The following is a 27810-nucleotide window of genomic DNA, read 5'->3' as shown; positions in this document are numbered from 1 at the left end:
ACTCTTTTTTTTTTTTTTTTTGAGACAGAGTCTCGCTCTTTCACCCACGCTGGACTGCAGTGGTGCGCTCTTGGCTCACTGCAAGCTCCGCTTCCCGGGTTCATGCCATTCTCCTGCCTCAGCCTCTCCGAGTAGCTGGGACTACAGGCGCCCGCCACCACGCCCAGCTAATTTTTTGTATTTTTAGTAGAGACGGGGTTTCACCGTGGTCTTGATCTCCTGACCTCGTGATCCGCCCGCCTCAGCCTCCCAAAGTGCTGGGATTACAAGCGTGAGCCACCGCGCCCGGCCTATATAAACTCTTTAGAAAATTGAAGAGGAGGGAGTACTCTTCCCAATTCTATGAGGCCAGCATTACTTTGATACCCAATGAGACAAGAACATTACAAGAAAAGAAAATTGTACTGTTGGTTGGAATGTAAAATGGCACAACTACTTTGGAAAACAATTTGGCTGTTGTTAAAAGTTAAACAACCATCTACCATATGATCCAGCCATTCCATTCTTAGGTATTTACCCAAGATAAATAAAAGCATTTGTCCTTACAAAGGCTTGTACACAAATGTTCATAACTGCTTTGTTTGTATTAGCTCCAGAACTCTAGCCACAAATACTGTAAATATCCACCCATAAGCGAACAAAGTAATTGTGGCATGTATATCTGGAAATGGAATACTACTCATCATCAATTAAAAGGGAATGAACTACTGATACATGTAAGCATAGATGAATCTCAAAATAATTATGCAGAGTGAAAGAAGCCAGACCTCTCCCTTCAAAAATACATACTTACATACTGTAAGATTCCATATATGTAAAATTCTAGGAAATGCAAACTAATTTACAGTAATAGGAAGCAGATTAGCGTTTGCCTCGGGATAGGGAAGTGGTAAGCAAATTATAAAAAGGCATGAGAAAACTGTTGGGGGTGATGGGTATGTTAATTAGATTGTGGTGACGGTTTCATGGGTGCATGCATAGGTCAAAACTTATCAAACTGTACACTTTAAATAACAGGCACTTTATTGTATGACAATATACTTCAATCAATATTTTTTTAAAAACTTCACCAGAAATATTCATTTTCTTAATTACGACCTTCATTAACACACCACTGATTAAATATGGGGCATTCTGCTAATCCTAGGACTGTAGTTCCCCGCCCTTGAGGAGACAGTTTTGGGAGTGATATCAAAAGCAAGTAAAATCCTGAGGAATTTTAGATAGAAGTGAGAGGAAAACATGTTCTTAAAAACAAATCACTCTATCAACTAACCTTGGATCTTTAAGTAATTTAGATGCCTATGCAAGAACTTGATTGTGGGGTTATTCCACAATGTATACATATGAAATAATCAAGTTATACACTTAAATATATCCTATTAAGAAAAAACAGAAGCTTCAAAGAAGGAAGTCATTTTATCTGGCAAAGAATAATCATCCCCAGGTTGTAACTTTCTTCAGTTCATTTTACAGTTTGACTTTCTGATATTCTTAATGTGTTTTAATAAAGTATAGGAATGGTGAATTTTTTTTAAGTCTGTAATTCACCAGCACTAACAAAAGAGAATATAAGAATCCATAGAATCACCTCAAAAGATGGAGGAAAAAAACATGCAACATCAACTTATAAGAAAAACTTTTAATAAATTATAAATAAGAGGTAACTTATTCAACTGATAAAGGGCATCTATAAAAACCTATTTTAGCTAACACAATGCTTAACAATGAAAAACTGAACTCCGTGATTGGGAACATGGCAAAAATATTCACTAATTTCTTCTATTCAACATTGTACTGGAGGGACCTAACCAGAATAGTGAGGAAGAAAAAAAATAAAAAGAATACAGATTAGAAGGAAAGAAATAAAGCTGTCTTTATTTGTGGATGACATCAATATGCAAAAGGAAATCCTAAGAAATCTACAAAAAAATCTATTAGAACTAATAAGTAAATTCAGCAAATTTGCAATATACAAATTCAATACACAAAGATTGATTTTTTTATATGCAATAGCAAAAGACAATTGGAAAATTAAATTTAAAAGTCACAGTAGTGTCACAAACCATAAAATACTTGGAGATACAGAATGAAATATGTGCAAGATGTCTCTGAAAAGTACAAACTGCTGCTGAGAGAAACTAAATAAGCCCTAAATACTTGGGGAAATATACCATGTTCATGGATTGGGAGACCCAGTATTATTGTAATGAAGATTCTCCCCAAATTGATCTACAGATTCTATAGAATCCCAAACAAACTCCAAGTTGCATTTTTTTGGTAGGAATTAGAGAAGACTCTAACATGAATATGGAAGAATAAAGTTCCTAGAATAGCCAAATAGTCTTAAAAAATAACAACATTGAAAAACTAAGAGTAGCTGATTTGAGACTTACTAGAAAGCTTTAAAATCATGTGGAATAGGCATAAAGATAAACAAACGGGCCAACAGAAGAGAAAAATACTTACACTTATACATTCAAATAACTTTCCACAAAAGTACCAGTGCAATGCAATAGGAAAAGATAATCTTTTCAACACATGGTGTTGTAATAACCAGGTATCTGTATGGAATAAAATGAATCTCAACTCATACCTCACATCATTTGAAAAGTTAACTTGAAATATACCACAGACATAAATGAAAAAGCTAAAATTATAAGGCTTCTAAAAGATAATAAAAGAGGATATCTTTACCATTTTGAGGTAGGCAAGGATATCCTTGAGGTAGAATCCAGAAAGCATTAACTATAGAAAAAAATGATAACCTGGACTTCATCAAAATGAAAGACATCTGTTCATCAAATGACGCTGTATGAAAATCAACTGACACGCCAGAGACTAGGAGAAAAATCCACAGTACATATATCTGACAAAGAACCCAGGCCTACTGGAATACATAAAGAACTCCTACAACTTAATAATAAAAAAGACGAATAGCCCAATCAAATAAATGGGCAGAAGACCTAAACAGACAATTTCCAAAGCAAAATATGTAAGTCGCCAATAAGTAAATATAAAGATGTTCAACGTCATTAGTCATCAGGAAAATACAAATTAACACCACAGTGAGATTCCACTACCCCCTCACTAGAATAGCTGGAATTAAACAGACCAATGCCATCGAATGTTGGCAAGAACATGGAGCAAGTGGAACTCACAGGCACAGCTGGCAGGAGGGAAAGATGCTATGGTCATTTTGGAAAATGGTTTGTCACTTATTAAAAAGTTAAACATACTATTCCCCATGACCCAGTAATTCTACTCCTTGGTATTTATCCAAAGAAATGAACACATATGCCCACAAAATCCTCATATAAGCATTTTCATAGCAGCTTTATTTATAATAGCCTAAAGCTGGAAACAACCCAAATTAACAGGTAAATGGCTAACAAATGGTATTTTCATACAATATTTCATACAATTGCTCAGAAGTAAAAAAGAATGAACTGATACATATGAGAATATGATAAAATATGAATCTTGAAAACATTCTGCTGAGCAAAAGAAGTCAGACATAAAAGAATATAGATTCTATGATACTAATTCTAAGAAATTCTTCCACAGTCAGCCTATGTCCTTATGGACTCACCAGACCCAGAGTCTCAAGTCCCAGCCCTGGATACCACCTGATGAAGCCCTCAAGTACAGCCCCTGCCTCCACAAGGAGTCCATTGGCACACAAATCTCTAGAACCAGACAGAGGCCACTGCAGGAGCTATCTCTTGGACAGCCTTGAATAAATAATTCTCTCTTGAATCTAGGCTAAATCTCTCATGCTGTATTTTAAACACAGATGATTCCTGAGTCCCCAGACTTCAGTAGGTAACAGAGAGATTAATTCAACAAGCAGATACAGAAAGAAAGAAAGAGTTCATAACAGAAAGCAAAAGAAAGTGAGGAACAGAGAAAGAAAAGTAGACAGCCTTTCAGGAGAGATGCACCAGGCTGTCAGGGAAAAACTTAGGGTGGAAGAGACACACCCCTTTCTGCTTTACCATCTGACATGGGATGTAGGATAGCTTCATGGTTGAGTATGGGCCTGGAGCCTGCCTGCTGGAATTCAAAGCCAAGCTCCCTATCTTAGTAACTCCATGGCCTTACTCAACTTGTCCCAGGAAGCATTGAAGATAGTCTCCAAAGGCTGAACCCAAGGTTATAGTCTGGCCTTGTAGCTAACACCTCACTGAAAGTGCATTCTAGGTAGCATCCAGCCTGGGCACCAGGGAGCAGGGCAGTTGCTGCTTCACTGGATAACACAGACATGGCTGCCCTGTACCTGCTTATGGAAAGCTGGATCCCCAGAAGGGTGCAGGCCATGGTGTTCAAGCCCGACCACAGCCCTGCTGCCTGGGCATCGGCACCACAAGTGGGTCAACTGGACAGTCGGTGCCTACCCAGTGGAATCCTGCATTCTCTCTCTCCACACAAGATCTGGCTCTGTGGTGGGTACTGAATGACCCATATAGCCCAGGCTGGAAGTGAAATGGATTCTTCTAGTGGGGCCATAGCAGGTACCTCATGTCAGAGATGTCTATAATCCAGATCCTGGGCTGAAAAGACCTTAAACAGCTTTCACAGATGGGAAACGAGCCCAGAGAAGGAGAGCAACAGGCACAAGGTCACAAAGCAGTGAGGTGCAAGCAAGGACGAGAATCTCAGCCCAGTGCTCGACCTCAGGACTGGAGTTCTTGCCCACGGGAAGACCCCTCAGCCCCTGCCACTCTGCCCAGAGGGGAGGAATTCCTGGGGAAGCTACCTACACCACCCTCCAGGCTCTGAATACTTCTCCCTCCCTATCCGATACCCTTGGTATCCCAACAGCAGGGCTCCAGGAGGGACCTGGGCCTTCCCAGACCATAAGGGGCTTTAGCCCCCAGTGACCTTCGGTAAACCCTCCCTCTCTGTTTGGACCAAAGTCTTGCCATCCACAGAATGGGGAGAGGGATCCCCACAGCTCTGCTGTGAGAAACAAAACCAGTAACACTTCCAAAAACGCTGCTAAACAACCAGCCCTATTGCCCTGAGACTGCATAAGCCCCGCCCCTGTCAGACTTTGGTTTCTGCACCTGTACATGAAAGAGAGGGAGGCTGACGGGCCCCCTAGATCATATACTCGGGCATCTGAGGATGGAGACCCCTCTTAATATCCAGAAAAGGAGCTGGGAAATCAGTAAGGTAGGCTCACGGGCACCAGGAGGATGGAAGGTGAGGATGTCCCTGTGGGAAGGGCCCTTAGAGCCCTTTCCTTTCGTGGTCAGAGTGGGAGATGGTGGTCCAGGGTCAGGATGGGACCTGCCCCAGGTCACAAGCAGGCCTGGGACTCAGCTAGGATCAACAGCCAGGGCTTGACTCCCAGCTCAGGGTTCCTGCCACCTCCTTAGCTTCCCACCATCAAGGGCCAAGAGGGAGCTTTCCTGTCCAGTTAACCATGCCCCTAGCCTGAGCTCCTTCCTACATCTGTTCAGACTGAAACTGCATCACGGGTAACTGGCTTTGGGGGTGGAGATTCATAAACCTTGTGATGTGGCGGTACCTAGAAGAGGGCCACAGCAGGACTTGGACAAGTGATGTCCACCCTCCTCACCCCAATCACGTGGGCACAGGACTCTGAGTCCACTAAGGGAGGGCTCGGACTCTGCTCTGGCTTAAGAGGGGGACTTCTCAGCTATGCCGGCCACTGTAGACAGGTGGCCCTGGGTCAGACTTAACACCTGAAGACTGACCCAGAACTGAGCTCACCTTGCTTTCACCATTTCCTGGCCAAATTCTAGAGGCCTGGCCAATGGCTGGCCCACCCTGTGCCTGGTCCCCCAACCCCCATCCCCACCGGGAGGAGGTACTCACTGATGGGGGCGTGTAAGGCCACATGCTCCTGGTAGGGAGTGTAGTACTTGTACTGTTTGCCGCAGAACTCACAGGTGTAATTGCCAGTTTCTGTCCAGGAAGGAAACGAAGGTGTAAGAATGGGCAACTGGCCCCCACCAAGAAGCATCGGCGTGCTCCCACCCCCCAAAAAACTCCTCCCCATTCTGGGACCATCAACTAGAATCAATTCTGACTCTGGAGTTAGAAGACCCCTATTCAAATCCCAGCTCAGACATTTCGAGCTGGGTAACCTTGGGCAAGTCTCTTAACCTCTCTGTGCCTCAGTTTTCCTATCTATAAAACAGAGGTCGTAATAGGACCACCTTGTAGGATTGCTGTGAGGATTAAATTTAGATGGCAAGTGCTTAGAACAGTACCTGGCACATCGCTCCACCCCAGCCCCGGTGCTCAAGAAATGTGCTGACCTCCAACACCAACCTCTTCATCAGCCCCTTTGCAAGCCCTGCCCTCTGCAGTGGCCACACCCGGGGTCCCCTCATCTCCAGGACTTTCCCTGCCCCCAAGCACCCCCCACCCACTAGCAGCAGGGGTCACTTCTTCCTCTCAAGTCCCACCCGACTTTATCTTTACCTCTCTTTTGGCACTGCCTAACTTCTTTCTTCTTAAAAATGTCTGATGTAATATTGTTCACTGGGGGAAAATTATAAAATACTGATAAATACAAATACAAAATAAAAACTAAAGAGAAATTTCAATCATCTGTAACCCCCAAACAAAGAGCAGCATCTACCCCCTTGGGGGAGGGTGCCCTGGTCCCCACTCTTCATTCCGTCTCATCTGGGGTGTGCTTCTCTCACTGATACCACCTGTCTGGCTCCTGTGAGCCCTGAATTAGCCAGTCCTGATCGATATCCTCTTTGTAATCTGGTGTATTCAATCAACATTACTTTGTGGACATCTTGCCCATCAATAAATATTGATCTCTACTGCATCTACTGGCTGCATGGTTCCCACTGGACTTTGGAATTTGCTGAGCCAGTCCCCTACACCAAGGGACATTGAGATTGTTTCAAAATTTTTCCCCTATTAAAAAAAATGCTGTGACTCATGTTTTTATAGAAATTTTTGCACATTTACCCATTAATTTTACACATTATCACAAAATAAAGGCTATTCCATGTAATCTTTGCACATTATTTCCTGGGGAAAAATTCAAGAGAGGGAAAGGGTATGTATTTTTAAGGCCTTTGATAACCACAGCACCATCATCCCAACCAGAAAGGTATGAAAATGACTGTCTATGCACACTACAGCCAGCCTTAAGTATTATCATCTTCTTAAATTCTGCCTATCTGATGAGAAGAACTGTATTACACTGATTTTACTTTCCATTTCTTTGATTTCTAAGGAAATTGATTATTTTTCCTGTTTAATTAACTATTGTTTTTCTTTTGTGACTTTCCTTTTGTGTTTACAGCCAGCATTTCTACAGGCATATTGATGTTTATGAAATTGCTAAACTCTTTGTAGATTAAGGATATCAACATTTTGTTATACGTGTTAAAATTAATTTTTTCTTAATTGGTTTATTAGTCTGTTTATGGTTTTTCTCTCTCGCTATAGAATTTTTAGTAGTTAAATAATTTTTGTAACTGATTCATAAACATTGGAAATGGTAAGTTACTTGCTCGTTGTAGGATTCACAGTTATTAGATCGACTGTATTAATTATTTAAATTCTATACAACCTTGTTTGTCTACCTGCTCTGTCAAAGACTAAATATTGTGATAAATCTTTCCACTTCACTATATTTCTAAATTTATTTTGTATATTTGGAAACAATGTTGTTTGATACCTAAAGGCTCATGGGATCAAAATCTTCACTGTGAACTGTATTTAGTAACATAAAACTATTTTCCAACACAGTGCTTCTCAAAGTGCGGTCCCTGGACCAGCAACATCAGTATCACCTGGGAACCTGTTAGAAATGCAAATTCTTAGGACTCACCTAAGACATACTGAAAAAAAAAAAAAAAAATTCTAGGTGTTGTGCCCTGCAATCCATGTTTTAACAAGCCCTCCAGAAAATTCTGATGTGTGGGAAAGTTTAAGAACTCATGCTGTAACATTTAATTATTCCGTTTTATTAGTTTGTCTGGCATAAATCATTTGATAATTAATTTGTCAGATCCTGATTTCTATTTGTTTATATGTACCCAAAGACATGTCCCTATATTTTCTCATACCGTCATTCATTAAACAGGTACTGTGCCAAGTGCTGGCACAAAATGCTAAGCAAAAACAGGCAAAGTTCTTGCCTTCAAGGAGTTTACAGTCTAACAAAAGGAGATCAAAAAATCAAAGAGTCACTCAGACAAATTTAAAACTCCATCCACAGTAAGTGCTCTCAAGGAGACATATGCAGTGCTATAAAAACCCATGATAGGGAATTTAATCTAGTTCTGGAAGTCGGAAAGAAAAGCTCAAGTGCAGAGTAAAGATAAAGAATTAACCTTGTCTCTAATGTCTCTAATAAACCATTAATAACTGGATTATTTTAAATCAACCTGACAAGCTTTGCCTTCTAATAAAGGAGATTATGCCATTTGCTTTTATTGCTATAATTGATTTGGTTTTACAAGTTTTCTTCATGCTCCACCCTTTCTGATTGCTGCCTTAATTCCCATTTGTTTGATATACGAACTCTTTATTTTTCCATTATTCTCTGGTATTCCATTATTTTCCAATTTTCTCTATTGTTTTAGACAATTAGACAGTATATAAGATATATTTCTCTAATTGTTAATAGTCAAGTGGGAAATGACATTTTTCTGTCTATCACCATTGAGAAAGGTAGTTTAACCCCGTGTTTCTCAAACTTTAGCATGTCAAAGAATCATCTGGAAAGACTGTTACAACATAGCTTGCTGGAGAAATTCTCATCCTGTAGGTCTCGAGTAGGGCCTAAGAATATACATTTCTAATAAGCTCCCAGGAATGCTGATCTGCTGGTCTGGAGCCACACTATGAATAGGAAGGCTTAACCTACTTTACTGTAGCCCTCCCCAGTTCCTCCTTCCTTTTAAAAAAATAAAACCTTGGCTGGGCGTGGTGGCTCACGCCTGTAATCCCAGCACTTTGGGAGGCCGAGGCGGGCGGATCACAAGGTCAGGAGATCGAGACCATCCTGGCTAACATGGTGAAACCCCGTCTCTACTAAAAATATAAAAAAATTAGCCAGGTGTGGTGGTGGGCGCCTGCAGTCCAAGCTACTTGGGAGGCTGAGGCAGCAGAATGGTGTGAACCTGGGAGGCAGAGCTTGCAGTGAACTGAGATTGCGCCACTGCACTCCAGCCTGGGTGACAGAGCAAGACGCTGTCTCAAAAAAAAAAATAAAAAATAAAAAAAAATTAAACCCTCATTTTTAATATTTTAGAATAATCTGCCTTCTGCAATTTTATAATCAGATTTGGAACATTTTAAACTAACTTCTAGTTTATCTTGTTTTACTACTCACAGTTCCTCTTATACTATGAATTTCTCACAATTGAGTCTTTACATGTATTCTACAACTTAGTTCACCAGAGTGTATCTTCAAATAATTTTGTGAAGATGGGTACATAGGAAAAAAAAGTACGTTTTTAAGCCCTTGCTTTTCTCTTTACACGCAAACCACAATTTGTCTAGATGTAAAATTCTTAGATTACAACTTTTTCCCTTCAAAACTTATCCATTATCTTCTAAGATGTAGTATTGAAGAGAAGTCTGAGGCAAGTCCACCTTGAATTCACATATAGATAACTTGCTTTTTTATGCCTGAACGCTTATATCGTTTTTTTTTTTTTCCTATAGTTTTAAAAAGTCACTGAGATCTATGTAGGTACAGGTCTCTTTATACCAAATCTATCTGACACATGATGAGCCTATTAAATCTGCATATGCAGGTCTTCCTTTAGCTGAGCAAATTTTTCTTCTATTAGATCTCAGGAGCACTGTTTCTGGCCACTGGTACTATAACATCAATTATCTGAAGCCGGCTTCCTGTTCTCCCCATTTATCATATTTTCCTCTCATTATCTTTCATCTGTTCAAGTTCATCCTTCACATCACTAATTCCAATTTTGCAGATAAACTCGGCTCTTTACTACACAGAATGTAGGTTTTAATTCTGTTCTTAGGTTTTCTGCTTCCCTGAAATCCTTCCTCGTCTCACTCTTCTCTCTTTGCCTTCTTATTCGGTTGCTTTTTCACCAAACAACTTCCGGCTCCCTTTTCACAGGGGTCATGCTATGGACTGAACTGTGTCCCCATCCTCAAATTCATACGTTGAAACTCTAACTCCTAATGTGATGGCATGTGGAGATGGGGCCTTTGGGAGGTAAGCAGGGTTACAAGAGGTCATAAGGGTAGGGTCCCCACCATGGGATTAGTGCCCTTAATAGAAGAGAGGCCAGAAAGCTTGCTCTCTCTTTCACCATCATGTCCAGACATATAGTGACCATCTGCAAGCCAGGAGGAGAGCCCTCAACAGAAACCCGCCATGCTGGCACCTTGTTCTCAGGCTTTCCAGCTTCCAGAACTGGTAAGAGATAAATTGTTCAGACCACCCAGTCTGTAATATTTTGTTGTGGCAGCCTAAGTGGATGTGTAAGGTCATATTTTCTTATATGAGATGGAGGTTGTCAAACAGAATGGTCTTCGAGATTTTGTGTTAGATCATTTTCAGAGGTGTGCTCTTCTCTGAGTCTCTTAAATTCTCTTTTTCTTGTTATGTGGAATTTACATAGTTCTCTCATTTTTGTTTTTTAACTATTCAAGTGACTCTTCCTTATTCGGGCATAAAAATCAAGAACCCATACATGACTCCAGACTTACTCTGTTTCAACAGACCACGCAAATGAGTTTTCCTTGATTCTCCCTCTGCCCATTATCATGGAAGTAATTCTTGGAAATGCAGATGAAGAGCGAGTTAACCCACAAGGCTTCTTGGACCAACTCTCTCTTTTCTAGCAGGATTCTCCGCTCTGTCATTGCCTGGGCTTCTTCCAACCTAAGTACCTAATTCTCTAATGTGCTCAGATGATGCTGATGTGAAAGGTGTACTTCCCAGCACTCACTCCTGCCAGGGTGTTTCTTCTTCCTCTGACTACAGAGCTTTACTTGGGCAATCAGTCCCTTCAGAACACATGTGCCTCTACTGGCTAATCGTTTTTTGCGTTCTGTGGCATTGGCCTGCTTATACGTAGCAGGAGCCGAAGAAGCAACATTTTTGTCTCACAAGGCAGCTCCTGAGTGGCAGCAGGGGATGGTCTCACACCACACCAGCAATCTCAGCTCCATTCAGTCCAGCTGGGAGCACGCTGGCAGCCAGACCCAGTCTGATATTCTCAATGCAATTCTACACTCCTAATAATTTGATTAATTCCTCCCAGGTCCTTGCGTTGGCTGTCTGTCAGACTTAGTTACAGATACAGAGAACACACTTCATCTTGTTCTGCATCTTCCTGGGTAATTAAAGGTACCACTTATTTAATGCTTTGCATGCATGTGTAAGGACTATGCTAATTCTTTTACAAATATCATCTCATCTAAGCCCCATGACAATCCTGAAAGGTGAGTTTTATTGTCATCGGCCCATTTAGAGATAGAGAAACTATGGATTAGACAGATTAGAAAACTGGTAGGACATTATGCAGCTATTAAGTGTTGAGCTGGGAGTCCTATTTGGGTTGGCTCTAAAAGTCTTGCCCTTGACTCTTTCTCAGTAACAGGTCTCACTTACTACACCTTGGATATGAGCCAGGTGCTCGGCGAGACATTTTATGTGCGTGTGCTCCAAGAGCACTGGAAAATTCAGAGATGTTCTTGTCCCCGACTTATGGGACACTCACAAGGCGTAAGAAGCTAGTAAGCTGGTGACAACAGCATTTAAACCTAACCCTGTCTGATTTCAAAGCCCATCTTCCTAAGGATAATGACACGGTTGGAAGAGCAGCAGTACACTGGGACCACTGCCAGATCCTAGATAGATACTCAACGGGGAGGTCACAGATCCTCTGTTCCTGTCCTATATCTGCCTATGAATGTCTGTCTCTCCCACCAGACTACGAATTCTTTTGAATTCTTTTTTGAGACGGAGTCTTGCTCTGTCACCAGGCTGGAGAGCAGTGGTGCAATCTCGGCTCACTGCAAGCTCTACCTCCTGGGTTCAAGCGATTCTCCTGCCTCAGCCTCCCGAATAGCTGGGACTACAGGCACATGCCACCACGCCCGGCTAATTTTTTGTATTTTAGTAGAGATGGGGTTTCATCATGTTGGCCAGGATGGTCTCGATCTCCTGACCTTGTGATCCACCCGCCTCGGCCTCCCAAAGTGCTAGGATTACAGGCGAGAGCCACCACGCCCAGCCTAAATTCTTTGAATGCTGCAAATATGCCTGATTCACATCTGTGTTTCCCCTGTAGCATCTAACTTCTCGTATTTGAGCACTGAGGGTTTTCGTCATATTCTTCATCTTTTTTCTTTTTTTTTTGAGACGGAGTCTCACTCTTGTCAACCAGGCTGGAGTGCAGTAGCACGATCTCAGCTCAATGCAACCTCCACCTCCCGGGTTGAAGTGATTCTCCTGCCTCAGCACCCCAAGTAGCTGGGGCTATAGGTGTGCGTCACCACACCTGGCTAATTTTAGTAGCGACAGGGTTTCGCCATATTGGCCAGGCTGGTCTTGAACTCCCGACCTCAGGTGATCCGCCCATCTTGGCCTCCCAAAGTGCTGGGATTATAGGTGTGAGCCACCGTGCCCGGCCATATTCTTCATCTTTAAGATGATTTTTATGCTCTGTTTATCAAGTGTTTACCATGCATGTGACAAGCACTGTGCTAACCACTTTATAGACATTATCTCATCTTCAGTTTCCTGAATGCTTTCAGAAGAGTTAAGAAGAAAGCAAAGAATCATCCCATGACCACAGACAAGGGATGAGGAAGAAAAAGCATTTGGGGGAGGGGGAGGGGACCCACCCAACCCCTTCCAAGAGCTGGGATCGAACTCTGCCCTGACGAATGTTATCCAACTTAGTGTTTCAGCTCCGATTTTCCTTCACTCAGATATCCTCATCTGCTTGTTCTGTTTTTGTGTACATTTTTACAAGCTGCCTTAGATCCTTATTGGGAGGAAGCAGAGACCATAAAGGTCTCTTCTTGCTGGGTAGTAAGTGAGGTACAGAAAACAGAGAGATAAATAGCAGGTATGGCAATTCCTGAACAGCTGGAAAGGACAAGTCTCACTCACTTGTGGTCCCCCGGCACCTGCCCTAGGCTGGCCACCCAGACCCTCCCAATCTATCTTCCTCCCAGCAGCAAAATGGGGCTTCCTAAAATGCAAATTGGATCAAGTCCCTTCTCCACTTAGTAAAAACCCTCTGGCTCATTCGCCTGGGGATGCTGCCTGCTGGCATTCAAGGCTCTGTAAGACCTGAAGCCATCATCGATTTTTGGGACCAGCAGGGCTCTCCTGCCTTCGCATGGGATGCTGGGGCTCATCCCCTACCCTCGTCCCCATCTGAAAGCTTCCAGCATTCCCTCAGGCCTCCCACAGCTCCCTGCAAGCTGTGTTGGAACTATCTGTTCAATGATCTGCTGTCCCCACCCCCAAGCCCCATCTGATTTACCCAAGGGCAGGACCACATGTGTCCTGCTCCCTGTTGTGTGCTCACAACACTCAATAAAAGTTTATCGAAAACAGGCCAGACATGTGTGGTTCCTGCCCTCAAGGGGTGTCCTGGGACAGAGACAGAGAGTCTGCCGATGGCTGCCCTGGACAGCTCATTCGCCGATAGGCCCCTTCAGCTGACTACGACGTGTTATTTTCCGAGCACCTACTATGTACCAGGCACTGTGCTAACAAGTAGTTCACATCCAGGATCTCATTTAATCCCCCAACAAACCTGTGGGGAAATGTCATCCTCACTCCACAGGTGGGGAGGCTGAGGTTCAGGATGGCTAACAGACCATGAGGACACCAAGCCTGTAAGCAGTAGCGCCAGGACTCAGCCCCAGCCTGGCTGCCTTCACCGTCCTGACCTTGACCCTGTGCTGCCCTGCTGCTCCTCAAGAGCTCTAGTCCTCACACTGACTGGCCCAACTGACAGGCTGGGCACCATTGCTGCAGTTAAGTGATGCCACCCACTGCTACCCCTGCCCTAGCAGTGAGACTGAGCCCTGCCTCCCTTGGCCCGCCCCCACCCAGCCCTTGGCCCCAGAGGGAATCCTGCATACTTGGCCCGATTTTCTGGAATGGCTCCGGGGGCTCCTCCTTCACCTCGTCAGTGGCCACGACACCTTGGTCGAAGGGGTCTGTGGGAGAACATATGGCCCTTAGCGCCCTGGTCCCCCAGGTCTCAGGAGCCCAGCCGGGGACAGGGGAGGGGATGAGCAGACACCAAGGACTTACCTGCCCGGTTCTCAGGGGCCCCTTCCACACTAAACACTGCGCCCGGGCGGGAGGTGGCAGCCGCAGAAGGAAAGAAACAAACAGGAGCCCTGTTAGTCCCTGCCCAGAGCTGCCTCTGCCGCCGCTCCCAGCCCCTATCCCCGTGGATTTGCCTCGGGGGGGCTGCCCTGGCCACTGTGGAAGCCCCCCAAAACCAGGACAACACGAGGATACATCCCAACCAGGACACGGCCTGGGCCTCAATCCCTCGTCCTCACTAGGATGGGCACCCACCCATGGTGCAGGCAGACAGTTTGCCTGGATCTGTTTCTGATTGCCATCATGGGTTCAAGGGGCCAGGGCAGGAGAAAAGAGGAAGAGATTGGGAGGAGAGAGAAAGAGGTGAGAAAAGGGATGGGCCAGTGGTAACAGGTGGTGGGCCTGGTTGTCACAGCTCAAGATGGGCTGAAGGTGTGGGGCTAGACGGGGAACCCCTAAGGCCCTTCCAAGGTCTAAGACCCTCTTTCTAGGATTTTTAAGACTCAAATATGTGTTGGCTAAATGTATTGTTCTAATTTCTAATTGTATAATCTAAGATGCTAAAAGGCCATCATTCGTTTTTTAAAACCGGTTTAATTTCATCAGAACATGCAAATGCTCAATATGAAACTACAAAATGACTCGATACGAAATTCCAATATTCTACTGATTTTGACCTGTAAAAATGGCAATTTCACTTGGGTTAACCTAAATAGAAGTGTATGTGGAGTATGATGGTGACGTTCCCGCCCCCAGAATCCTCCAGGGCTGGTCATTCCCCTCATGGTTCCAGCTACTGCCTGGCCTTTTTCTGGGTAAGAGGGAGAAGGGAGGTGGGGAGGGCTGGGGGCTGGTGTCTCCAAGGAAGGGCGCCTCTTGGCATGACTACAGGGAGTGAGGGGCCTGACTCACCATCCACTGCGTGCAGGTCTCGGTGCTCTTGGAAACAGCTGTAGTATTTGTACTTCTTCCCGCAGATGTCACACGTGTACCTGAAATTGTCTGCATGGGATGAAAACACACACCTGGTTACCAGGGCTTCAGTCTTGCGGGGTGGGGTTTTTCTAGCCAGATCATCTCAGAAACCAAAGATGAAACTAGCCCAGTCTGGCTCCAGCTGAACGACCCCATGGAGAATCAGTTCCTGAGCCAGTCTGTACCTTGGCACTGCCCAAGTCTTCTGGACCACGGAAGGGCACGGCACCACCTACTCCCTGGAACGCCCAGCTTCTCCTCCCTGATGTGCAGGAGGGTGAAGCTCCTGCCTCAGTGCTAGCCCCACCCTCCACCCCAAGCCAGCCTTGTATTGCTCCCTGGGTCCACAGGATGTAGGCTAGGGTGTCAGGGTCCTCTGTGGAGATCCAGACCACACAAGGTGACTGGGAGCCCAGACGTGACTCCAAAACCAACCCCCAAACCTGCCCTAGGTGAGCTGAGTTCCTCAGGGCCTAGCTCCTAAATGGTCTGGCACACCCTTCGCAGATGCTCCGTGAGAATAACAGTCACTGCAGCGCCCACGCCCACATGCTACAACAAGCAGGGCAGCAGGCCAGGCTCTTCCCCTCCTTTTCCTCCCTTCTTGCAGCAGAGGGAGGAAGCAGTCTCTCATTTTACACGAGGAAACTGAGGATCAGAAGGGATGTGCCCCAAGGGCACAGCCGGGAAGGCCTGTGATGGGCAGCCTTGGGGACAGCACCCAGGGCTCCTTGCCTCTTGATGCTCACGCCCTACATCACCCCTTCTCTATGAGTCTGGACTAGACCTGGTAACTGACTTCTAATGAACAGAATGCAGTAAAAGTGACAGAATATCACTTCTGAGGGTAGCTTACAAAAGACTGGGACTTCTGTCTCAAGCATACCTTCTCTCTCCAGCTCACACCTGCTGGCTGCTGGGTTGTGAGCTGCCCCATGAGAGACGCAGGTGACCAGGGGCTGAGGGCGGCCTCTGGTGAACAGCCAGTGAGGCCCTCAGTCTAAGAGCTTGGGAAGGACAGAACCCTAGAGCAGGGTTGTTAATCCTGCTAACAACCACATGAGTGAGTTTAAAAGCAGTTCTTTCCCCAGTTGAGCCTTGAGATGAGACCACAGCCCTGGCCAAGTCCTTGCCTGCGGCCAGGGAAAGACCCAGCGCCAGAGGACCCAGCAAAGCCATATCCAAATTCTTGACCCTAGAAACTGAGGGACAATCAATGCTTGTTGTTTCCAATCATTAAGTTTTAGGGACATCTGTTACACAGCAATCAGTAACTAACATGAGTTCGGAGTTTGGATGATCCCCTGGGTCTACCCAACATCTGAGACTGGACACAGGACGTTACCCCCTCCACAATGGCACACTCTAACATTTGCACTGGCATGAACCTCATGTGTGTGTTCCTTGGGCTGATGCAGGGAGGGCCTATCAATCCCATCACCCCAGGCACAGGGAGGCTTGGTGATATGCTCAAGGCTGCCCGGTGTGGGGAGGGGAAGGGAGAGCTAGGATCCAAACATTCACTAACTCCAAGCTAAGGCTGAGTCAGGGCATGTGGCCCTTCTCTGTCTGAATAAGCTGCAAATCAGTACTGGGCTGGGGTACCTCTCTCCTGGTCCCCCTCCTGTCCCTCAGAACCCAAATACACGATCTGATGCAATCCTCTACCACAAGGTTACGCTGCCAGGTAATTCTGTGGGAAGGTTTCTGGCCCCACCTTCTGAACTTAGGGACACAAATGGCAATAGCCATCTCTCCCTCCCACCACCACCTTCACCTCTTTGTATTCTCTGAAAATGCCTTAGCAGGTGCCAGAGCCCCGGACAAAAACTGGTCCCTGAGCAAGGAGCCACAGGTTCCTTGGAGACATTCTGAGGATGCTGGATACCAGAATCATCCAAGAAAGAGGTGGCAGGGTGTGGGGCAGGAGAGGCTGGTCCTGCTTCCTTGTTTTCCCCCCTAATTTGGGGAGCTGGGAAAGAGATGTAGATGAGCTGATTCCTGGGGCCTCTCCCAGGATGGTGGTTCTAGGATTCTGTGCCTGGCCCAGGCTTTAATCCTTTCATGAGGCCAGCAATCAACTTAGACAACTTCCCCGTCAGGTCCCATCCAGACCATGGTCCCCAGTGTCTCTTTTGCAACCCTGTCTTCTGTGCAGGACACCTGCCCAGGAACAGAGACAGAGAAGTCAAGGCCACCCGGGGTCTGGTTCCAGGCTGGGCTCTGCCTTGACATTCCTCTCCTAAGCTGACCAGCGCTATCTGCCATCTGCCACCACCTGCCCACTTGCTTGCCTCTACCCAGCCTCCCTGGCCAGCTGGGCCTGACCCCTCACTTCAGGGCCACATCTGTTACCTCCAATAAAATGTGAGCCCCCAGGTTGCTGCTGCTGAGAATACCCCCACCCTGCTCCAACACCACGACATCTCTTTGACGTGGATGGGGACCCTGTTCCCAGGTCTTCCTCAGTCAGGAAATGATTAGGCCAAGAGGGTTATCCACAAAAAGGAGAGCAGAATCATTTTTTTGTCAGTGAAAGCACGTTTTCAGAACCGCTGCATTTTCAGACACGAGAGCTCGGTGTCTCTCGGAATGCCACTGTGAATCCGTTCAGGGAGGCAGGCTCTGGATTCATGCTGCCTAATCAAACCCAACTCTACCAGTTATAAGTGCGGCAGACCTGAGACATGCTGCCTAACCTCTGCACCTCGGTTTCCTCATCTGTAAAATGGGAATGAGAGGTTCTTCATTTCCTAGAGTTATAATAAAGAATAAAGGAACACAAGGAATATCCAATAAATACTTGCCAAATGTAACCTAACACTGTCACAAATATCAATGTGACAGTAGCATGAGGGGCTAATCTTTTATTCCTTAGTGGACAGATGGGTGAGTGAATATGTCTTTCTGCTTCTATGTATGACTGTACTATTTTCCTAATAAATAAACGAAAAGTCCTAGAACTGTTAATAGAATGTGGGAGACCTCATTTCTAGGCCCGCCTCCACTACTCACAACCTGTATGACTCCCTCTCTCTGGGACTTAAGTGTCCTCATCTGCAAAATGGGTGGGCTGGACTCAGTCTTCTCAGTTGGGCCCTTTTGGCTCCATGACTCCATGGCCAGGCTCCTATAAAGTGGAGGCCAGGCATTCTAAGCAGGTGCTACCAGTCTGGGTCAGGGCAGGGCTGCAGGACTGAGAATAAAACAGCATGCAATGGCTGCGGGGAGGAAACTCCACAGGGAGGAAGGGAAAAGTGACGGAAGGACTAAAAATACCCCTGCTACAGAGCCGTCAGCAACCAGCAAGCCCGCGGACAACGGAAGCCAGACGGAACACAACAGATCATTGAGGGGCTGCTGGAGAGGCCAGGGGCCCAGAATAGCTGAGGAAGGAAAGATAAATAGGGAAGTTCTTTAAATGTGTGGCTGACCGCAGTCAGTCCACGGGAGCCGGAAAAGAATGGAGCTATTGAAGGAGATGGGAGCCAAGGACCAGGCTGGGGCTGGTGCTGGGGCTGGGGCAGGGGCAGGACAGGCGGGGCTGGAGCGGGAGGGCCTGGCTCCCACCTCCTCCCAGCTGGGGTCCTGTGGCAGGTGTCTAGCCAACCTGGGCCTCAGATTCCTCTTTGGAACATGCCAGCCTCTCCTTTGGCATAAGAATCCAAACGGAGTGGATGGGAAAGTGCCTTAGAAGAAATGCTACTGGGACCCAGGCCAGTTAAAATCCTTTTTCAGCCATCGGCACCTCTTCAAACTGCTCTGGTTTGGGGTTTTGTTGGGCAGGGGGTGGTAATGTTTATTTATTATGTTAAAAATCTTTTTTTATGATGGTGTGGTGTAACAAACCCATAGAACGGGGATTGGCACGCAACAGTTTGTGGGCCAAATCCTGCCCACCATCTGTTTTGGTAAGGAATTCATTTACATATTATCTCTGTTCCTGGCATGTTCCCACTACAAGGGCAGGGCTGAATACTTACAACGGAGACGTCTGGGCTATAAAGTCTAAAATACTCACCATCTGGCCCTCTACAGAAAAATGTTGCTAACCCCTGGTGTAGAACAGTGTACAAATCCTAAGTGCACAGCTTGTTCAATTTCCACAAACTGAAACCACCCATGTAACCAGCACCCAGCTCAAGAAACAGAACCCTGAAGCCCCTTTCCCAGGGGAACCGCTCTTCTGACTTCTACCGGCAATAATTGGTTTTAGCTGCTTTTGCCTTTTCTCTCTGCAGAATCTTAAAGGATGAACTCTGTTTACGCCTGGCCTCTTTTGCTCACCACTGTTTGTGAGTCATCCATGTTGCTGTGTGTAGCTATAAATTGTTCATTCTCACTACTTTACAATAGCCTTTTGTGTCACTAGACTTACTTATCCATTCAATGAGTTCTGGGCATTTGGGGGCTTCTAGTTTGTTAGGAATAGTGTGCTAAGAACATTCTAGTTTGCATCTTTCAGCAGATATGCACACGTTTCTGTTGGCGACATACCTACACGTGGAACTGTGATTTCTGAAGCTTCATATTATTGGGTGGGGAGATTCCATCCTAGTCTACACCAGCTTGGCTGCTCACTTACCAGGCGCTTGGGGTCTAGAACTGGAGGGATGGCCATCAGGGCCTGTGAGCAGCAGCGCTGTCGCAGATGTCAAGGCCCTATGCTGCCCCAGGTGCTGGGATATGGCACCCCAGGGCAAATCACCAATAAGCAATTAGTGCCCCTGGCTGTGGGCGCTCAGGAGAAAACTCTCCAAAGCAGCATTTCCCAAAAGTCAACTACGGAGCCCCAGAGTCATGAGTCAGAGTCAAAAGAACACAAGGACCTGTATATCCAGGGCACCCATGGGAGACGCACGGCTGTGTCTGTCAATGAAGGGCTGGCAATGTCCACAAGAAAGAAACCTGCTCACCTTAGTGAAACTCAAGGTCTCCCAAAGTTACTTGGCCGGAGAAATCGTCATGGACAGAACACCCGCTAACCTTCCCAGAATGAGCCTGCCATGGAGCGCGCTTTGGGAAGGGCTGCTCTGAGGTACCGCATTGCGGTTTTGTAAGGATGGTCTGGCCCCAAAGCTTGGACCCCAGCACTGTGTCTCTCAGAGGCCACCTGGAGCAGTTCTGGGGCAGGGAACGAACAGCTCCTCTTCGTCCCACCCCAAGCCCTCGCCCCTCAGCAGCCCACGAGGAGGAAAAAGTACTCACTGCTTTGGGAGGCTCCCTCCCCTGAGGTGGCTTCGGTGTCTGCAAAGAGAGAGAGAGAGGGATGGGGGTGAGGCTACCGGGCCAATGATAGGGCCAGTGCCAAGTGCAAGAGAGAATATGGAAGCCACAGGGGAAAAGCTCACAGTCCTGCCCCGGGCCCCTGATGCCAGCCTCTCCTCCCTGTCTGCCAGGCTCCGGGAGGAACAGACGCCAAACCTCCTGTCCCCAACAACCAAGCTTGTCATGAGGAACACACACACTGACCCCAGCAAGTGCCCTGTGGAGGCCACTGACACCGAGCAGTGATGAGATGTCCTGGGAGGTGTGAGGCCCGTGGGGAGCAGGGGGTGCCCTGGGGCGCAGGTCTGGTGTGTCCTGCGGAGTTCCCCTCCCACACCCGAGCTGTCCCGCATCAGGAGGCCTCCCTTCTCCTGCCTGGCACCCTGTCCTACTGATGAAAATGGGAGGAGAATGGGAAAGGCTGGAGTTGTCAGGGCCTCTGGGGTCACCCACGAGGGGCCCAAGTGGGAAACAGACAGACAGTGGGAGGTGCAGCCCCTGGGCTCTGCCCCAGGGACACTCCTCTCACCTCGGTGTGCCCGCACGTGGGTCTGGAAGCAGTTGTAATACTTGTACTTCTTGCCACAGATTCCGCATTCATAAGACCCTGGAAAACAGAAGAGGAAAGGACTGGTCACCCAACCTCTGTGACCACAAGGTCCCAGGACCCACAGGTGATGCCTACAAGTGTGGCTAACTCTCTGTCCCAGGGGCAGAGATGGTCCCTGGCAAGGAGGCAGCACCGAGCTAGAAGTCAGGAAGCCTGGGTCTAGATCCAGGTTTGCCTCCCACTCTCTGGGTGACCTTGGACAAGGCACCCCCCCATCTCTGGGCCTCAGTTTCCAAATCTATAAGATGGAGAAGGTAACTGCTTCAGCTAATTCTCAGCCCTACACCTTGAGGGGAAAAAGGAGATGAACGTAAAAGTGCTCTGAAAGGAAGAAATTGCATCCACATAAGGAAATCACTACTTCGATGCATTACGGTAATTTCTAATGACCCCTTTTCCTTGCCGGAATGGGACAGAGATTAAGACAGACTGAATCAGACACACCTGGGTCCCTGTCCCTGTTCTGTCACTTACCAGCAGCATGACCTTGGTAATTTCCTTAGATACACGAAGCCTCAGTCTGCTGATCTGCAGAATGGGACCACATACACCTACCTCATAGGGGTGGCCCTATACTCCCTGTAGGAAATGCCCAGCCCTACTCTAGATAGGCTCAGCAAGGAGAGGACCCCCCTACACCTGCTGAGGAGTTGTCTTGTTCCCTCAGACACACAGAGACCGACATGGTGTAAAGGGCTGGCCCCCCCAGCCCCTTGCTAGGCCCTTCTCCCAGGAGCAGGGAGACTGAATTGGCCAATCTCCTAGTGAGCACTGCAGAGAGGTTAAAAGACGAGCCTGCCCATGTAGAGGCCAGAGCAAAGGCCCATGGCAGGAAGCCAAGAAGAGCCCCTCAGATCCAGCCTGTCAGGGACCCCAGGGGCAGAGACCCTGCCTGCTCCCCATCTAAATCAGCCCTCATGAAAGCCTGAGGCCACCTGGGCCCAGGCCTTGCTCTTCCTAACAGAACAGCCAGGGAACGTGGACAAATGCAGAGGCCCCGGCCCACTACAGGCTTAGCGATCGAGTGGCTGGGGTGGAGACCTGCCTATTCCAAGGTCCCCAGGGAGTTCTGGTACCCAGCATCTGGGGATGGGAGAGGCAGACCTGGGATAAGAGTCTTAACTCTGCCATTCACTGGCTGGGCCTCAATTTCCTCCTGGGAAAAATACAGATGATTCAAGTGTGTTGGTGTGAAGACTGAGTTTGCACGAAGAGTGTTCCCAGCACAAGACCAGACCCTCCGTGAGGTGAAGATCATTAACTCCTACTCCCTTATTCTTGCCTGGAAGCAGAGGCCCGTTTCCTGAGTGTGTACCTGAGGCATGAAGCGAAGCTGGAAGAGCACTGGATGTGGAGTCTGAAGCCTAGTTCAGCTCTGCTATCCCTTAGCTCAGGCGGATCCAACCTTTTGGTTTCCCTGGGTCACACCGGAAGAATTGTCTTGGGCCACACATAAAATACACTAACACTAACAATGGCTAATGAGCTAAAAAAAAAAAAAAAAAATCACAAAAAGACTTACAATGTTTTAAGAAAATTTATGACTTTGTGTTGGGCCGCATTCAAAGCCATCCTGGGCCACATGCGGTCACGGGCCGTCGGCTGGACAAGTTTGCCTTATCTGTTTGATCTCGGACACATCCTTTTTTTGATCTCGGATGCATCCTTTCACTTGTCTGAGCCTCTGTTTCCCCACCTGCAAAACCGGACTCTGATTCCTACAATTCATGACTGAGGTCCCTATCAACGAGGTTCATCATGTGAGTCGGCTGGCACACCACAGGTACTGAGGAACAGGGGCTGGTGCCACTGGTACTACTGTGGGTCACTCCAATGGCCGCTGTCATCCTAACACCAGTGTGGGATTTAGTAGTCTGTTATTTAGTGGTTTGTATGTGTATTACCCTTGTCACACAGGGAAAAATACAATCACGTGGAGGGCAAAGATCAGATTGCATATTTCTTTGTATTTAGCCCTGTGATTGGCACACAGCGAGGGCTCCATAAATCCATGGTGTCTTGCTGCTGTACTCATCTGTCACTGAGTAATAATGCCTCCAACTCTCTTCCTGCTGCCTCCACCCACTCTTCAGCAGTTTCTGCCAATTCCCCTTCAACCAGTGAAGAATTTACGAGTGCCTGCAATGTGCCGGGCACTGTGGCCCCAGCAATGAGCAAGGTGCGCTCCCTGTCCTCTGTCTAATAGGAAGCAGACAGGCCAGCTGGCACGGGGACAACGCAGGATGATGGCGTTAGGGCAGCAAGTGCAGCGCCTGGGGCACAGAGGCAGGACCCTGGCCCAACTGCAGTGGGCGGCCCAAGTCAGTGTAGTAGATACCGCTTACAGCCAAGCCAAGGCCCGCCTGGCAGGCAGTATGGAGTTCACCCCAAGCTGTGGGAGAGCTGAGGGCACATGCAGCCTTGCCTGCAGGTGTCACCTCACAGAGGGAGTCATGGGGGGCATGATGGCTCCTCAGCCTCTCCTCGGCTGGCACCTGACCCCCAATGCAGAGTGAGGCAGCCTGTCTGGCACACGGAGTCTCTGGACTGAGCACTGTGTGCTGGCAGGAGGGACCCTGAGCCTGCCCCTCATGCAGCATAAAACCCAGGGCCCCGCCTGCCCCTTGCTCAGCCTAAGGCCCAGGGCCCCCGCCTGCCCCTTGCTCAGCCTAAGGCCCAGGGCCCCCGCCTGCGCCTTGCTCAGCCTGACTCTGGGCTTCGGGTTCCCCTATGTGATGGGGCCAGAGAGGTGAGAGGTGGGGCATGGGGAGAGTTCACCAGAGTGGCAGCCCTCAGTGCAGCGATGCCAGCAAACCTGGGTGCAAACCCTGGCTCACCACATCCCAGCAGAGGGAGCCCTGGACAAGTCATGGAACCACCCACACCTCAGGTTTCCTCTCTGTAACACTGTCTACCCCTCAGGGGGACGGGTTGTGAGGGATAACGTGGTGGCTCCTTAGCACAAGGCCTGGTCCGCAGCAGGCACACGATATAGGTCAGCTGCTGTTACTAGCAGCATTCTCCAAAGTTTATTCTTTGGAACCCAACTCCCTGAATGCACCCCAGCAAAAAGAGGACCATGGCCAAGCGTGCATGAGGGAGACCTCGTGGCGTGGCCTGCCCTGGGGAGGCCACTGCACAGGAGCAGCCACAGGCCCTGTGAAGTCCTGCAGGGAGAGAGGTCAGCTACTGTTTAACCCAGGGTCTCCCAAACACATTTGGCTTGGAACCCTTTTGTCCCCTTGGCCTGTTTCAGAGTTGCGGCCCATAGGAAGTGCCGCCAAAATGCTCTGGACATTCTAGGAGTCCAGATTTCCACATGCTCTATCGTTCCTCCAGTAGTCCAGTACTTCCACGGTCCCAGTCAGATTTGCTCACGTGTAGCCAGGACAGGGGATGGAGAAGGTGGCCCCTCTTGACCCTGAGATGATAGCAGGGTCTGCTTACTCAGGTCTGTAGCTGACAGCTGTGTCCAGCTGTGCCCCCACCCATACTGGCCCCGGATCAGGCACTACCCCTTGGCCATCACGTACCAGATGCATATCTCAATGCTTGGTCAAAAATCCAGGTCCCTGAATACCGGCTTCGCACAGATCCACCGTGGGGGCTGCCTTCGGGCGCTTTTCCATCTGAATTACGTAAGAAATCAGAAAGAGCCCTTAAAGTTGGAGAATGCCTGGAAGGTTAGGGAAGGGGCGAAGTTGGCTGCACTTTGAGAAGCGTGGACAAGATCACACTGCCTATCTCTTCATTAAAAACCTTGTGCTGGCCAAGGGGCATCCACATGTTCCCAAGGGAGGCTGGCACACGGCAGAATACAGCAGCCATGGGCCGACAGCTCCCTGAATTGTTTTGTGTTTTCTCTATATTCTGATTCATCATATGATTAGAACACACAATTTCTACCCAAAAACCCTCCAGCAAAATCACCCTCCAAGGAGATGTGCCCCACGGGTGCAGTGTCCACGCATCCCCCTGGCCTGTGGCCACCACAGACCCAGACTGATGCAGTGGCGCAAGGAGGGCCTTCTTGGGGACTCAGCTCAGACAGTCCTCGGCCCCGATGCCTGACTCCCTGCCCTGCACGCTCCCTCTTCTGTTCATCCCAGCCACTTTTTTCCTCTATGAACCATGGCTATCACCATCACCACCTGTCTGGGCTCACTTCATCTGCAATGTTTCCATGCAGACTGACCTCTGCCCCATGGCATGGGTGAGGAAGCAGAGGCTAGGGGAGCTGTGTGCAGCATTTCACCCAGTTCATGCAGCCAGCTAGTGGGCTCTGGGTCCTGGCTCTGGGGCTTCTCACACCAGCTCAGTTCATCCTCACAATTCCAGCAGGTAAAGGTGATTATTATCCCCATTTTTCAGATGAGGAAAATGAGGACCAGAGGGGCAACGCATAGCACCAGAGGTTGGTCAGATCTGATTTGCTCCCAAGCCACACAACTAGCCTCTTGGAAAGCACCAGGAAGAAATGGTCCCTGTGGGCTGTGCGTGGTGAATCTCAGCATTTTGGGAGGCCAAGGCAGGCAGATCACTTGAGTTCATGAGTTCAAGACTAGCCTGGGCAACACAACAAGACCCCCATCTCTACAGAAAACACAAAAATTAGCTGGGCATGGTGGAGCACACCTGTAGTCCCAGCTACTTGGGAGGCTGAGGTGAGAGGAACACTTGAGCCCTGGAGGTCGAGGCTGTAGTGAGCTATGATCATGCCACTGCACTCCAGCCTGGGCAACAGAGTAAGACCCTATCTCAAAAAAAGAAAGAAAGAAGAAAAAAGAAGAACAAGAAAAAAGAAGAAGAAACAAGAAAGAAGAAAGAAGAGGAAGAAGAAGAAAAAAAGAAAGAGACAGAACCTTTACCAGGTCTCATTTCCGTCCACCATCTTCCCAGAAGTCCTCATGAAGCTGGCGACTCAACATCCATTGCAAGGGTGGGCATCAGCTCCGCTAGTAGCTGGCAAGGAACTGGACTCAAAGTAGGCCTTGGGGATCCAGAGCCATGCTACTGCCACCACCCAAGGTCACCTGCTGGATGCCAAGCAAGCTGTGTGTTCCTTTCAGTCATGGCACTTTCCTTAAATGCTACAAGGCAGCAGAGCCCCCCACTATGTCTGGTGCTGCCACAGGACTCCCCAGAGTCCCCTGTTGAGAGCCCTGGGACTGCTGCCAGGGATGGCTGGCAGGGCTTGCCAGCACACAGGAGGCAGGAGCAGACTTTTCCTCTCCCCATTCCTGCTATCTCAAGTGATGCAACAGTCACCATCCCAACAAATCCGAGTTCACAGGTCCAATTGAGCACTTTCCCTAAACACCCAGCTTAGCTCCCTCCCAGAGCATCAGACAGACCAGGTGAGGACAGGAAGTCTAGTTCCTGAGGTCACAGAGGGGGTCACTAGGAAGATGCCTAGGAGAGGATGCAGGCTTCTGAGAAAGAACGTGGGGTAGCAACTCTTTGCACCCAGCCAGGTCTAGAGAAGCTCAGACACCTTTCACGATACACAAAACGTGACAAGATAGAAATCCAAAGCCGGTGAATGAGAGAAGAGAAACACAAGGGTAGGGACAGAAGGCTGGTTCCTTACAATGGACAGTCCCATATTTAGCTCCGAGCGTCTCAGGAGGCGCTGTTCAGAGAACAAATGCTTAGGAGTGTGCCCAGCCCTCTCTGTTCAAACATGCAACAGGAGCTGGGTCCGGGGCTTGCCGAAGGACAGGGGATCTGAACATGGAAGTCACGGACAAGTGGGTTTCCTGAGGCTCTGGGGCTTGGCCTCAAACCAAATGTCCTCTGGAGCAGGGTCTTCCAAGTGAAGCACAAATCTCCTGGGGGTGTGTGGTGGCTGCCCAAGGGGTAAGTAGGTCCATGCAGCCTTAAGAGAATCATCAGCTTCTAAATGTGTTCTTTCCTAAAATCAATGTGCCAGAGAAACTGGCAGGTGGGAGGCCCCACTCACTGGTTCTTCCCACTCTCACCTTTACCCTTGTGCCACGTTACAAACAAAAGACAATCCTTTCACCCACCCCTAATCCTACCATGGTGCCTTCCCCAAGAGATGAAAACCTTGGGGCTCCAAGCAAAGAGGTGACCCTACAATACCGGTGTCGGGCTCAGAAAGTGAGTGGATCTAATGACCAGGAACAACTCCTTTTTCGAATCGGGTGATTTCCAACTCTCTGCTCTCAACAAAATTAGAGGAGGATCTAATGGAGTTGTCAGCGAAGAGACCATTAAAAATATCGTCTGATGATAGACCCCCGTGTGATTTCTGGCATACAAGTTGGAAGGAATTCAAAGAATTGAGTGACACTGCTAAAACAAAACTCTATCCACTGCCAGCTACTTATTTATGTGACTGAGCTTTCTAAGCACTTAGACCTACAAAAACCAAAAGACAGGAATTAAATTAATGCCGAATCTTGTCTCCTTCTAGCAATAAGAAATATTAATTCACAGATACATGAGCCAATTGAGAAAGAAATGAAGCCCTATCCATTTCATTAAGAGATGCATTCTCAGTAATTTTTTACTTTTACATTTACTATTTACCTAAATTTATTTTTGATGAATTGTATGCTAATAACAACTCAATCTGGAAAAAAAATGTTGCAGAATGTAGAGCTTTATGATCCCAGGAAATTTTTTTTTTTTT

At 47.7% G+C, this 27810-nt stretch overlaps 1 protein-coding gene across 10 annotated transcripts in view; it reads right to left on the bottom strand.

Moving 5' to 3' along the window:
• ZNF618 (zinc finger protein 618) overlaps nt 1-27810 on the bottom strand; it is a 189134-nt gene that overhangs the window by 34492 nt on the left and 126832 nt on the right. For 5 of the 10 annotated variants that reach the window (XM_058445570.1, XM_058445571.1, XM_058445573.1 and 2 more), the window contains exons 4-11: nt 24686-24781; nt 21072-21149; nt 20483-20521; nt 15212-15301; nt 14282-14317; nt 14107-14184; nt 6460-6519; nt 5848-5937 (exon numbers count right to left, since the gene is read on the bottom strand). In XM_058445570.1, coding sequence (XP_058301553.1) covers nt 5848-5937; nt 6460-6519; nt 14107-14184; nt 14282-14317; nt 15212-15301; nt 20483-20521; nt 21072-21149; nt 24686-24781 — 567 coding nt within the window. The remainder of the gene's footprint in view (nt 1-5847; nt 5938-6459; nt 6520-14106; nt 14185-14281; nt 14318-15211; nt 15302-20482; nt 20522-21071; nt 21150-24685; nt 24782-27810) is intronic. The other 5 variants (XM_032164948.2, XM_058445575.1, XM_032164946.2 and 2 more) reach the window with 3 other exon arrangements.

Source organism: Hylobates moloch, unplaced genomic scaffold (genome assembly GCF_009828535.3).
Source record: "Hylobates moloch isolate HMO894 unplaced genomic scaffold, HMol_V3 SCAFFOLD_10, whole genome shotgun sequence".
Classification (NCBI taxonomy): Eukaryota; Metazoa; Chordata; class Mammalia; order Primates; family Hylobatidae; genus Hylobates; species Hylobates moloch.
Note: the sequence above shows the minus strand (reverse complement) of the source record. Positions and strands in the feature narration are given on the sequence as shown.